Source organism: Anolis carolinensis, chromosome 3 (genome assembly GCF_035594765.1).
Source record: "Anolis carolinensis isolate JA03-04 chromosome 3, rAnoCar3.1.pri, whole genome shotgun sequence".
NCBI lineage: Eukaryota > Metazoa > Chordata > Lepidosauria > Squamata > Dactyloidae > Anolis > Anolis carolinensis.
Window position 1 is genome coordinate 191,256,523 of NC_085843.1, and position 12,742 is coordinate 191,269,264.

The 12,742-nt window shown below is 37.5% G+C and overlaps 2 protein-coding genes across 3 annotated transcripts in view; one reads left to right on the forward strand and one right to left on the reverse strand.

The window, feature by feature from the left end:
• Window positions 1-10,474, forward strand: part of inpp5f (inositol polyphosphate-5-phosphatase F) — a 62,641-nt gene extending 52,167 nt beyond the window's left edge. The window contains exons 13-20 of the mRNA XM_003218614.4: window positions 799-927; window positions 1,595-1,712; window positions 2,239-2,437; window positions 4,876-4,947; window positions 5,081-5,154; window positions 6,149-6,277; window positions 7,247-7,334; window positions 7,896-10,474. Of these exons, the coding sequence (XP_003218662.4) occupies window positions 799-927; window positions 1,595-1,712; window positions 2,239-2,437; window positions 4,876-4,947; window positions 5,081-5,154; window positions 6,149-6,277; window positions 7,247-7,334; window positions 7,896-9,039 (1,953 nt within the window). The 3' untranslated portion in view covers window positions 9,040-10,474. The remainder of the gene's footprint in view (window positions 1-798; window positions 928-1,594; window positions 1,713-2,238; window positions 2,438-4,875; window positions 4,948-5,080; window positions 5,155-6,148; window positions 6,278-7,246; window positions 7,335-7,895) is intronic.
• Window positions 10,475-11,260: 786 nt separating this feature from the next.
• mcmbp (minichromosome maintenance complex binding protein) overlaps window positions 11,261-12,742 on the reverse strand; it is a 41,673-nt gene continuing 40,191 nt past the window's right edge. For both annotated transcript variants that reach the window (XM_003218613.4, XM_062976009.1), the window contains one exon: window positions 11,261-12,408. In XM_003218613.4, the coding sequence (XP_003218661.2) occupies window positions 12,282-12,408 (127 nt within the window). In that variant the 3' untranslated portion in view covers window positions 11,261-12,281. The remainder of the gene's footprint in view (window positions 12,409-12,742) is intronic.

Genomic DNA, 12,742 nt, shown 5'->3' on the forward strand with positions numbered 1-12,742 from the left:
TGGGTAAGTCATGTTTACATCAGGTTTTGCGGGGAGGACAGGACAGGAGCATTTACTTAGTTAAGTGTAATAAGTAAGTATACCTAGTGCTGTGTATTCTCATGTAATAAGTTGACCTCATGTGCAAATCAAGGGCAGGCTTTAAAGCCAAAATTATAGATTTTGATATGACTCACCGAAACGTTGAGGATTATTCCATGTGGATAGCGCCATTGCCACCTCGGGGTCAGCCAACCATGGCCACCCCTGCCATTCCAAAAAGCTAAAAACAAAAGGCCAGAAACAGTGCCATGGCAGAGAGAATAAAGTTAGTGCGTTTTTTAGTTTCTCCTAACTAGCCTCTTGCCTTTCACTGCTTTACTCAGAGCAGGGGATGATTCCATTTAAGATTTGGTACTCATATTGACCTGTGGATAAGTAGATCCAAGTTTTTGAGGTTGCTTTTTGACTAAGATTTCTGCATTTATACATGAGTATATAGCAGATATGGCCAAAATAAGGCCCGCGGGCCAGATCCTGCTCTTTGGGCTTTCCCCTCCAGCCCATGCCAGGTATATAGGGTATATTAAATATGCTGAGTATCAACTAAGCAGCTGCTTCAGAATATTGGCTATTATCTTTATGAAAATTCTATCTCTGAATATCAGAGAGAGTGCTCACTGGTTAACAGATAATAAAAACCAAACAAACGTTTCTAATAGTAAGATACTATTGATTTACTATTGCATTATTAAAGTAAAAATAAAAACCCCAAACCATCATGACCCTTTTAAAAATCAAAATCCAATTTTATTCCAGTTGAAAAAGTTAGGTGTGATGCCACCAGAACAACCACTGCCAATGAAATGCAATCGAATCTACCAAATCATATGGGCGAACAATGGTGATGCCATAAGCCGACAGTATGCCGGAACTGCAGCTTTAAAGGTAGAAACATTAATGGAATTAATATGGTATAAGTGTTAGATTGTTTTTTAAATATGTTGTCTGTAGCATTATTAATAATTCCCAGTGAAAGATGATTCTGCTTTGGGAAGCACTACTCAGATTGAGGTCTTCAAAATGTTGAAAAATATTCCTAATATGAAACCTAACATTTATTTTTGGAATTATTTTGACTTTGTTGTTCATATTTTCAAATGACAATTGTTTTCACTGTACTGAGCTTTTCACTGCTAAGTTTGAATGTACTGTATTGTATATGTATCATTGGCTTTTGCTTCAAAAATTGTATGATACTGTTAAGAAACTCTTGAATAGAATGTACTGCCATATATTAAATATAGCACTGATTATGGACAAGCTTCATGTTAATGTTACAGCATTATAATCAATCTTCATGCTGATCCTCTATTATAATGCTGTATTGTTCCTTTCAGTACTGTACATTTTGTATGTAGGTCTTTAAAAATTTGATTTACAAAATATTATTAGAAAAGGTGATTCTGAATGTACAGAATGTAATTTTTAGTGTACAGAACAACATGATAAGCACTGGGAAAGGTGAATGTTCCTCAAAACATAGTCTTGAAAGTTGCCCTCTGTTATTTAAAATTTCAGTTATGTGAATAACTAGAGAATAAATATTCAACAGGGTGACTTTACAAGGACTGGTGAAAGAAAGCTGGCCGGTGTCATGAAAGATGGTGTTAACTCTGCAAATAGATACTACTTAAACCGCTTCAGGGATGCATATAGGCAGGCAGTCATAGGTGAGCATAATTGTAATTTAGTTTCATACTGATTTATTGCTAAATATGTATTTGTTGAATTTTCTTCTTTGACTTGCTGTTTAAAAATGTCAAGTTTTGTGGATTATTTATCTAGATTTGTATTATGACGGGAAAATGATATCTGCACTGTTCAGTTCTGATTATAAAGAAGTGTAAGTGGGGCTGGCTCATTTCAACTGCTTTTTCTAGAAGTGTAGTAGAATGTAAGTTCAAAAAATATTTTCAAAAAATATTTTAACTGTAATGAAAGAATAATATTTTTATTAATTGCAGTTATGGTGGGAAATGTAAATGGGTACAGACAAATCTTTGAGCCTCACTCCATCCCTGTTTTAGCCTAGTTATGCCAACTTTGTAGATAAAATGCCATCTCAAAAATATATCTTATTTTCCAGCATCCTCTCAGCTCTGTTTTTGTTGTTATGCTTTTTTGCAGCCAGTTTTTTTTCTTTTAACTCTCTGATGTTTTATGTTTTTCATCGTATTCTGTTCTTCTTTGGCCCAGATTTAATGCAAGGTATTCCTGTGACAGAAGATCTCTATTCCATATTTACAAAAGAGAAAGAACACGAAGCTCTGCACAAAGAAAACCTGAGAAGTCATCAGGAACTGATTAGTCAGTTATTGCAAAGTTACATGAAGCTGCTTTTACCCGATGATGAAAAATTCCATGGAGGTTGGGCACTTATTGATTGTGATCCAAGGTATGCACAACATAAACTTATAAAAATTACCTTTACAAATACTAAACATGTCATGACATATACCATATATACTCAAGTATAAGCCAAGTTTTTCAGCCCTTTTTAGAGCTGAAAAAGCCCCCCTCGGCTTATACTCGAGTATATAGGTAATCAGAGTTGGACAGTCTTATCTTAAATTACAGTTTTATGTAAAAATTCAAAAACATTTAACCTACTGATGCCTCAATTAATGTAATTTTATTGGTATCTATTTTTTATTTTTGAAATTTACCAGCAGCTGCTGCATTTCTCACCCTTGTCTTATACTTGAGTCAATAAGTTTTCCCAGTTTTTTGTAGTAAAATTAGGTGCCTCTGCTTATATTCAGGTCGGCTTGTAATTGAGTATATCTATATATATAAAAGAGTGATGGCATCAGGGCAGCGGACAAAACAACAAAACTACAGGCCCCCCAACCTCAAAATTTGACAACACAACCCATCATTCATGGCTCTAGGTTGATACAACAAAAAGAAATGAAAAATAAAGTCCTAATTATAGGGAGAGTAATAATAGTTTTTATCCAATTGCTGCCAGTTTGAAGGCTAAGCTCCACCCACTTGGTCTCCTAGCAACCTTCTTAGCCCAGGGGACAGACACAATTAGGCCTCACTTAGGCCTCTTCCACAGATTATCAGATTTTAACTGGATTATATGGCAGTGTAGACTCAAGGCCCTTCCAAACAGCTATATAACCCATTTAGAATCTTATATTATCTGCTTTGAACTGGATTATCTTGACTCCACACTGCCATATAATCCACTTCAATGTGCATACGAAACATAAAGACAACCATACAACAGACATTCAATACCACCACTACCTCAACAATTTCTCACCAACACCACCAGACAACACCACAGCAACGCGTGGCTGGGCACAGCTAGTATGGTAATATAGTTGGAATGGAGAAGGAAATGTCACTTCACAGTTGTTCTTAATGTAATGAATAAGCTATGAACTTTTATCCAATTTGATATGCACCATTTGTATTTGAATGTCAGTAACCACCCTTCATAAAGATAAGATAAATTGATCTCTAAGTTTCAAAGTCCCATGTTATGAATGCAGTGAAAACATAATATCAGTCTGAAAGTTATATATCCATCACTGGTAACCAATCTTCATTTAAGGGATTCTAGAATTTTTAAAAAAATTTTTTTTTTGGTATTAGCTGAAGAACTCTATTTTTTGCCACATCAAAGTTTATGCTGTTTTTAGGTTCTGCTGTTGCTCTGTTTCAAGCGTTCTCAAAATGTGCTCCGAGGAGCCCTTGGGGCTTTGCGTGTGATATTGAGGGGCTCCGCAGCACCATATTGCTTCCTGCCTCCTCCTTTTTTCCTCCTACTCGGAAATGCAGGGAAATTAAAAATGTTGAGCTGCCAGAAACAGCAGCAGTAGCAGCAGCGACCTTTCTCCCCCACTTCCCTCACTGCCCAGACTCTTTTTCTTGCCGCCCAGGCCCCCCAGGCTTTCTTTGCTTTCAAAATTCTATTTTTCCTCCCATGGTCTTCCACTGAAGTACTGTTAAGTTTATGTTGGTTAAAATTGTTCATCATTTTAAATATTGTATTATTCATTCTTTCCTTTTTTTGTACTGTGTGAATTAATCCACACAAGCACTCTCTGTCCTTCTGCCCCTGGCTCAGCCCATGTCACACACACACACACACACACACACTTACTTCTTGGGGCTCCATGGAAACGTTTTGCTTCAAAATGGGCTCTGCAGCTGAAAAAGTTTGAGAACCCCTGCTTTATTGTTTATAACTGGCTTTGTGTATATTCTTTATTAACTGCTCTGGGAACTTACTTGAAGGGAAATGTAAAAACATTACAGTTTTAGCTAACAGTGGTGGCCATTCAAAATAGTTGGGTCAAGAGGAATAGTAGAGTGGTGCCGTTCCCTGGTACTGCTACTGATAACATGGCAATGCACCTTTTTTGTATAACCACACCTAGACATCAATTTAGTGCAGTGGTTCCCAACTTTTTTTTGACCAGGGCCCACTTTGACCAGGGACCACTTTGGCCATGGCCCACAGGTTGAGAACCACTGGTTTAGTGCCATAGGATCTAGTGATAAGAAAAAAGGATGACACACTAAATTATAATATAAAGCCAAGTTGTATCAAATCAGTTTTGGAAGGCTTGCTTTTTACTAGAGCCTACAGGTCAATGAATTTTGAAATATACAGTAAACGAGAAATACATTATTGACAGGAACATTTTGAAGTAATTGGTAGATGTCTGGATTATTGATGGTGCTATATGTAAAGCTGGACATTCATAATTGTAGAACTTATGACCAAGAGTTGAGAAGATTTGAGAAGGGTGTCTGACATTTTCAATATATATCTAGCATTAATGTAAAATATTGTGATTCATTTTTGTTTAGCCTCATTGATGCCACCCACAAAGACGTTGATGTTCTCCTTTTGCTTTCTAACTGTGCCTACTATGTAGCCTAGTAAGTAAGACTTTTTCCTGGTTTTTTTGCATTAAAATAAAGATATTTGTAAGAATTTTTTACTGCATTATAATGGGGTTCAGGTACAAATAAATCCAGATCTAACTCTAGGTATTGATGTTTCTTTGTCTAGTTATGATGATGAAGTAGATAAAGTAAATCAATACCAAAGGCTGAGCCTTGAAGATTTGGAGAGGATAGAAATAGGTAAGACTCAAACGCCATTGCATTTTAATTCATTCTGTCCCATTTTTACCAACATTATTGTGAGATTTATTGCAGTTCTTGAAAAAAACTGTTTGAAAGACTGTTTCCTGTTTCCCCATCTATTGAACATTTAGGATTTTTTTTACGAAAGCAGTGTGTATGTGTTGCATGACTATAGTGGAAAAGAAAAAGTAATAGTGGAATGGATGAAGGCAAAGTATCTTTGTTTATGATATTTATATGCTACTTTTCTCTCAAAGAACTCAAAAAGTGGTATGCAGTATTTTCTCTCTTCTCCCTTTTCATTTTTGCAATATCAGGTTGCATTGGGTTTGACAAAGAGATTGTAGCTGATCTTGGGTCTGGCAATGAGTTTCACAGCTGAAGGGAGTTTTGATTTTGGGCATCTCCAGTTGTGACCCATACCTGTTAATTACACAATGTAACATGTTTTTTGTTCCTGAGTTATAAATGTCATTTCCTATTTGGTCCTATCATAAACACATGGAAAAATGTTTATTAAACTGCATCACATTTTGCAACCAATTCGACATAGTTTGTGGCAGTTACAAAAACAATGTTTCTGGAGCATAACAACTATTTTCAAAGTAAGTACTACACAATTAAACAGGAAATAACACTTTCAAAACAGGAACAGAAAAAAAAAACAAATTTTGTTACATAGTGTTATTGCATCACATCGTGTTAGGTGAGAAAAAGGAGTAGAAACAAATCCGCTATTTCATGATACATCAACAAGGCTGCATAATAGAACTAGTGAAGATAGTTTGGGAGAAGGGTAGTGCTACAAGAGAAGTGGCCCTAACTGGAGTTGTGTGGTGGTGTTGTTGAGCAGTGGCAGCTCATTGTTTCATTTTTTCTTTTGATGTAGCCAGGTGCAATGGCTGCTGATGGAAAGAGTTGGAACATATGTTTCTGGAAAATCCCTCCTGTGTTTCTAAAACGTAAATGCCTTTTTTTTTTTAACAACAAGGGCCTGAACCAACTCTTTTTGGGAAACCAAAATTCTCGTGCATGCGGCTCCATTATAAATATAGAGACACAAGTGGCTATTTCCATACCCTTAGAGCTGTGATGCGCAATCCTGAAGAAGATGGAAAAGGTAATACATTGTTCTTTGGAAGCAATTATTTTTCTGATTATTTATGTGCATTTAATGTTAAGAATGTTGATGGTCCTATACTGTGAACAATTCAATAATTTTCAGTGATAACAAAAAGGAAATTCACCTTTTTGAGCCAAACAATGATATCTGTGGCCCCTTCTATACTGCCATATAAGATCCAGATTATCTGCATTGAGAATCTGGATTATATGGCAGTGTAGAAGGGACCTACATTGTACTTATGTTTTACTACGGTAATTAACTCAAGTAATGATCAAAGATAAATTACACATTTAGGGTTCTCAGTCCAGCCCCTGCCTACTTTTTCTTCATTCAAATCAATCAGCCCCTTTGGCTGCTATATGGTCTCATTTAAGTGTAAGATTTTCACTTTGAAGAGGATTGACCCCTTATGGGTCTTTTTCTTTAGCCCTTTCAGGTGAATTCTCACAATTTTTATATGAAATGGCATGTCAATGGAACATGTAGGTTTTCTAACATCACAGTTAAGGCTCTTGTTTATCCTAGTTGTGGACAGAGATTTATATTTTTATATTTTATATTGTATACACCCTCCTGCACTCAGAAATGTTGTATCCCAGACATTGGTTTACCATTGAAGGCAGTTATAAAAAGTCAGGTGGGATAATGGCATAGCACTAGGACATGAGAGAAGCCTCCCACAAGATGGTAAAACATCCGGGCGTCCTCTGGGCAATGTCCTTGCAGACAGCCAATTCTCTCACACTAGAAGCGACTTGCAGTTTCTCAAGTCGCTCCTGACACAAAAAAGTTTTGCATAGCACTAATGTTTTTTGGTTGTGTTCACTTTTATGGTTGCGTAGGAATATGGCTTGATCTCAGATTCAGACCTGTCCAAAGACCTGAAAGATACCTCACATTTCCCTTGACTATGGAAAAAATTATGCTCTACTTAGGAATGTTATGGATTAAATTGTATTTCAGATACTCTTCAGTGCATTGCAGAGATGCTGAGAATCACAAAACAGGCTCTTGGTTTGGATGTGCCCATTGTTGAGAAAAAACTGGAGAGGTGAGTTTTTACTTGTCCTAGCCTTGCATTCACCAGAGCCCCAGATCTGTTGAGCTTTAGCTGATGTACCTTTTGCTTAATACAGCCATCTCTTGATATAAGTCAGAGCTTGTCAGTTAAGACATAGTAATTTGCAGATTTTTGGGGTATTTTGCCATTTGGGAGCATGTTTAGCTTTAGAGCTATTTAACGCAGGGGACGAAAGAGTCTAAAGTGCAAATCTGCAATCAGTTTTATGTAATTCATTTCTCTCTCTCTCTGTAATGGAAAAATTGCTCATTCGCTTGAAATGGGACGAAGGAGGTGCTTTGCAAAAGAATGAGGAAGGTTAAATAGAAAAGCTTATTCACTACTAAGAACCCTTCTATCCCAAGGTTCTTGGGTAGCTTTCACCTCTGTGCAAGGGAATGGAATAAATATTATATTGGTTTGAAGGAGAAAATAACTTGGATGTCCTAGAGTGTGGAGAGTTTGTGAGCTCCACATCGGGAATCTAAGAAATAAAGTATTAGCGGTATGTCTGTATAAGAGGATATTATTTTTTTCTTTCCGAATTTGCAGAAAGAGCAGCAAACCCCATGAAGACATCATTGGCATTAGAACCCAGAACAGAGGATCCTTGGCTCAGGGGAAGAATTACTTAATGAGCAAGTTCTCCTCCCTTAATCAGAAAGTGAAACAAACAAAATCCAATGTCAACATGAGTAATATTAGGAAGTTGGGGAACTTCACAAAGCCTGAAATGAAAGTCAACTTCTTAAAGCCTAATCTGAAAGTCAATCTTTGGAAATCTGATAGTAGCCTTGAAACCATGGAAAATCCCATGATGGAAACAAAAGTCAATGCGGAATCGGATCTAGAGATTTCTTCAGATAATGACTCATTCCATTCAGATGACTTCCTTACAAATTCTAAATCTGACGATGACCAACAGTTCATGGACTCCTTGGAGAACATAGATTATGTCCTGCCTAGTTGTGGTATCATTGCCTCTGCTCCTCGACTTGGGAGTCGGTCCCAGTCTGTAAGCAGCACGGACATCAACATTAGCATTCCTGTTCCTTCAGAAATCCATGTTACACAGTGTGGAGACCAAATAAACACATCTGAACCTGAAGGCAAAGCACTGCAGGAAGCCCCTTCCACTGACATTGCAGCTGTGGAGTTCACCAAGCCAGTTGATGCTTACTGCCATAGATTTGTACAGGATGCTCAAATTAAGATGGCCAGTGCGTCCAAGATGGAGGTTGGGTCTCAAGAATTCCAGAAAGCAGATTATGTCAGCAATGATGCTTCTAAGAAAACTGAATCTTGTTTTGGAAGAACAAGTGAGGTTCCTTCTAGGCCATCTAAATTGGATGTGCCATTTTCAGAGACAGAGTCACACTTCTTAACGGTTGAACAGATGTCTACGTCGCATAGCCCAGGCTCCTCTTCCAACGCTCTTGAAGTTGAGCCAGGGTTTCAAATGACTCCTTCACCAGCAGAGAGCAACGGGAGCAGAGCAGTCTCTCCTTTTGCAAAAATACGCAGTTCCATGGCCCAGATGGCTAATATGACACAAGCTGGTTTGACCCAAGGAATCAACTTTGCAGTGGCTAAAGTCCAGAAGAGCCCGGCTGAACCAGAATGTATAAATGAAATTCAGCAAAATGAATTGAGAGAGATGTTTACACAGTGTCAGACACGGATAATTCAGATCTAGAGCTCAAACTGTCCAGATCCAGTTGTACATATTGGGGGAGAAGGGGCAAACTACTGCTGAATATTGGTATAATACAAATAATTATGTTTACAGAGAGGTGTGGGAGAAATGAGGTGGGTTCTGAACAGGTTTCAGAAGTATTCTCTGGCAGCTGAGCTGGTGAAGGTTAACCATACTAATCAGGTAGCTCATACGCCGTTGATGTGCATGCTGTTAGTTTGAGTGATCAGTTGCACAATTATCTTTTGAAACTGGGTTTTATAGGTAATCTGATTTATGTAGAATATTTATATTAGGGTCTGGTACTGACACCTGTTACCTTATTAATCTTGCACTGTACCAGTGAACATTTTATTCACAAGATAACATCTTATTTATTTTTCAGACTAACCTTTTAAATTTAATTTTTTAAAATTTGTGTTCATTGACCTAGTTGCATTCCTAAGGAACGGATTTCTGCAGAGAAAGTATTTAAATATATATGCCTAGGGGCTTTCCTGCCAATTCATTCTTTTCCCCTACCTCTGCTAACTGGTAGCTATGGTACCTTGGAGCAATCTAACATGGTAATATAGAAGAACTGAGTTTTTTTAACTAGAAAAAAAACATTTAAACCCTTTTTGTCTGTCTTTTTGCCTTTGAGTGATGGAATTGGCTCCTTACACTTGTGCTACTTTTTTAGAGGAAAAACAAAAGCATTTAACTACAAATATAAATGCAGAATATTGGATATATGCTGTAGTGTTCGTATGAGATACTGTAACTTCCTTAAACTCAAGCAGGGAAGCACAAAAAATAACATAAACTACAACATACTTATCTATAAAGTTATACTGCTGATATTTAAAACCAGATTAATGCAAAGTATTTCAAAAGAGTTAAAATAGTTGTAATTTGTTGGGATCAGTTTTGGTTTTGTCACTGTACCGCTAGGGGAATGAGATTGTATTTGATTGGGGATCTGATCCAAAAAGCCTCAGGTGCACAAGGACAATTCCCATAGATCATGTTATTTCCCAGAGCACTTTTGTGGCTGATTGTCCATAGCAGAATGTAGTTGCAAATACAAGAATGGATACTGTGTCTTGTGGTCTTATAGCCTCAATAATCATTATTCTACAGCCAGGGACTCTATATGTTAGTACTCGTGTACTATAGTTAAGTTGCACGCACTGTTCTAAGCAATTAATATGAGTCATGATGGTGGTCTTTGACTTTCTCTACTATAACAGAAGTGATGATAAACTTAATCTGATTGTCTTTTTTGTCTGATACTTTTGATACTGTTTTCATTTTTGTTATTTATTTCTTAATACCGTAATGTATATTCTTTTTTGGTGTGTCTGTATAAATTTGTGAGTATTTAAAATAAAACTGTTGTTTTAATGTGGGATACCTATACAAGATATATTTTAATAAAAAAAATCAGACCAGATGCATTTTGGTGTACATGATTCAAATGCAAGGGGTTTCTTTCCACTTAAGTTACAGGATTCTCCTAATTAATGGGCTGAAACTCTAAAATCATGTATGAGCTCTTCATTGCTCTCAGATGTATTCTCCATAGCCACATATGGCATCCAGCAGTCAGTAAAATCTTAAAAGATACTATCATCAGTCACTTGGAGGTGGGATCTCATTCTTTCTTAGTTCTGAGATCAGATGTAATTGCATATTGGCTCATTGTTCTGATATGTTTGGCCATCCTAAGAAAACATTCTTGCAGATCATATCACACTACTGACGGCACATTAAAGAGGGATCTTACTATGAATAAATGTGGAGATACTCTGATTTGATGCAGTGTCTTAAAGATAAACAGTGCTTTCACCTGATTAAAGGTTTTCCCTGACATTAAGTCTAGTCGTGTCCAACTCTGGGGGTTGGTGCTCATTTACATTTCTAAGCCGAAGAGCCGGCATTGTCCGTAGCCCCTCCAAGATCATGTGGCTGGCATGACTACATGGAGCACCGTTACCTTCCCGCTGGAGTGGTACCTATTGATCTACTCATATTTGCAGTATTTTCAAACTGCTAGGTTGGCAGAAGCTGGGGCTAACAGCAAGAGTTCACTCCGCTCCCTGGATTCGAACTGCCGACCTTTTGGTCAGACAGTTCAGCAGCTCAGTGGCTTAACCCGCTGCGCCACGTGGGCTCCTTCACCTAATTGGATATAATGAAATAGCCATGAAGGAAAAACATTCTGCTTAAGCAAAACAGGTATAGCAGAGTGGATTTTTATTTTGAGAAATAAAAAGAGTGCCTTTAATAGCATTTGGAACACTTAAAGCTGAACTTTTTTAAAAAAAAAAACCCTTTGGGATGGTGTGGTTTCTAATGAAGCATTGATTTCAGGTATAACATGAAGGTTAATGTGGGAAAATGGCATTGTTTTCAAAACCCGTGAAGTTTCCAGCAATTATGTGTATGCATGCACCTGTGTTTCAGAATTCTGTGGAACGCCTCTACAGAAGCTAGAGAATAAATTACATATCACTGATCCGTCCAGTAGTTTATATCTAACTATATTACCAAAACAATTTCATACTACAATAATAACAGACCATGCTACTGAATGATCATTATATTGTGTTGTCGAAGGCTTTCATGGCCGGGATCACAGGGTTGTATATTTTCCGGGCTGTACAGCCATGTTCCAGAAGTATTTTCTCCTGACGTTTCGCCCACATCTATGGCAGGCATCCTCAGAGGTTGCCTGCCATAGATGTGGGTGAAATGTCAGGAGAAAATACTTCTGGAACATGGCCATACAGCCCGGAAAACACAACAACCCTATCATTATATTGGTTAACCTTGCTTTGGCAATTCAACCCGATTGTTATATTGGTTAACCTTGCTTTGGCAATTCAAGTGAATAGTAAATACTACAATGGCTGTAAAATGAGTACTCCCTTGAGAGATTATCACACTACTTTAAAGCAGACATGGGCAAACTTCAGCCCTCCGGGTGTTTTGGACTTCAACTCCTACCTGGAGGAGTGCCCCCTATATACATATAATTTAGCAAAAGTGACACAGCATTTTTTAAAATAAATCTTTAATATCAAACAGTTTGTTAATCTGTTGAACACCATTCAATTGTGTTTAAATTTGAGAAAAGAGCCATCACTTTCTGGTATAAATTATCTACAAAACCGGATATAAACATAAGCTCTCTTCATACTAGCTCGACACATTAGGCATACATTGCAGTCACGTCAGCAATGCAAAGTGCTGTAAATCTAGAGTTCATTTCCATTGACACATTGCTGCTGCTGCAGCCTGGCTTTGCGCAGGGTTTCCAACTGTTTTGCTCTCAGCCATCTCTCACGTGAAAGTGTCGTTTGGCCAGCACTTAGGGAAAGGAACCTGCAGGCAAGAGGCACAGGTGAGGAAGATTCCTTGTAACAGAAGAGAGCTCCATATTTCCTGCTGTGTCATTGCAATTATTATCAAAAGCTGTGGTATTATAATGAAAGTATTAGAAAAACAAAAGGACCAATTATAGCCACAGACATACAACAATGCTATACAGGCAGCCCCTGAGATAAAAACATTCAACTTACAAACAACTCATAGTTAAAAATGAGAATTAGGGGGTGAGACAACAGGAAGTGAGAGAAATTTACACCTATGAAGGGAAAATCACACCTGTAAGAGTTATCATGGGGGAAAGGTGTCTCCACTGAAGCTTTATCACCAA